Source organism: Fukomys damarensis, unplaced genomic scaffold (assembly GCF_012274545.1).
Source record: "Fukomys damarensis isolate Sample0158 unplaced genomic scaffold, DMR_v1.0_HiC HiC_scaffold_39, whole genome shotgun sequence".
Lineage (NCBI taxonomy): Eukaryota > Metazoa > Chordata > Mammalia > Rodentia > Bathyergidae > Fukomys > Fukomys damarensis.
In genome coordinates, this window is record NW_022900951.1 from 1207710 (window position 1) to 1207970 (window position 261).

The following is a 261-nucleotide window of genomic DNA, read 5'->3' on the forward strand; positions in this document are numbered from 1 at the left end:
GGCTGATGGTGTGGCCGGCCGTGGCCGTGATCTTCTCGCTCACGGGGTCGTGGAAGACGGGCTTCTGCGCGGGCTCCAGCACGGTGAGCTGCACCACCATCCTGGCTTCTCCTCCCTCGCTGCGCGCCATGCACACCAGCCGCATCGAGTCACTCTTCCGCAGGCTACGGATGTCCAGGGAGCCGTTGCTGTGCACGGTGACGCGGTGGCCGTGGTACGGGGCGGGCAGCACGACGCCCTCCGGCAGGGCCCACAGCACGC

The 261-nt window shown here is 69.7% G+C and overlaps 1 protein-coding gene across 1 annotated transcript in view; it reads right to left on the reverse strand.

The window, feature by feature from the left end:
* Mxra5 (matrix remodeling associated 5) overlaps positions 1–261 on the reverse strand; it is a 20816-nt gene that overhangs the window by 2419 nt on the left and 18136 nt on the right. Inside the window, exon 11 of the mRNA XM_033760248.1 lies at positions 4–252. Within this exon, the coding sequence (XP_033616139.1) occupies positions 4–252 (249 nt within the window). The remainder of the gene's footprint in view (positions 1–3; positions 253–261) is intronic.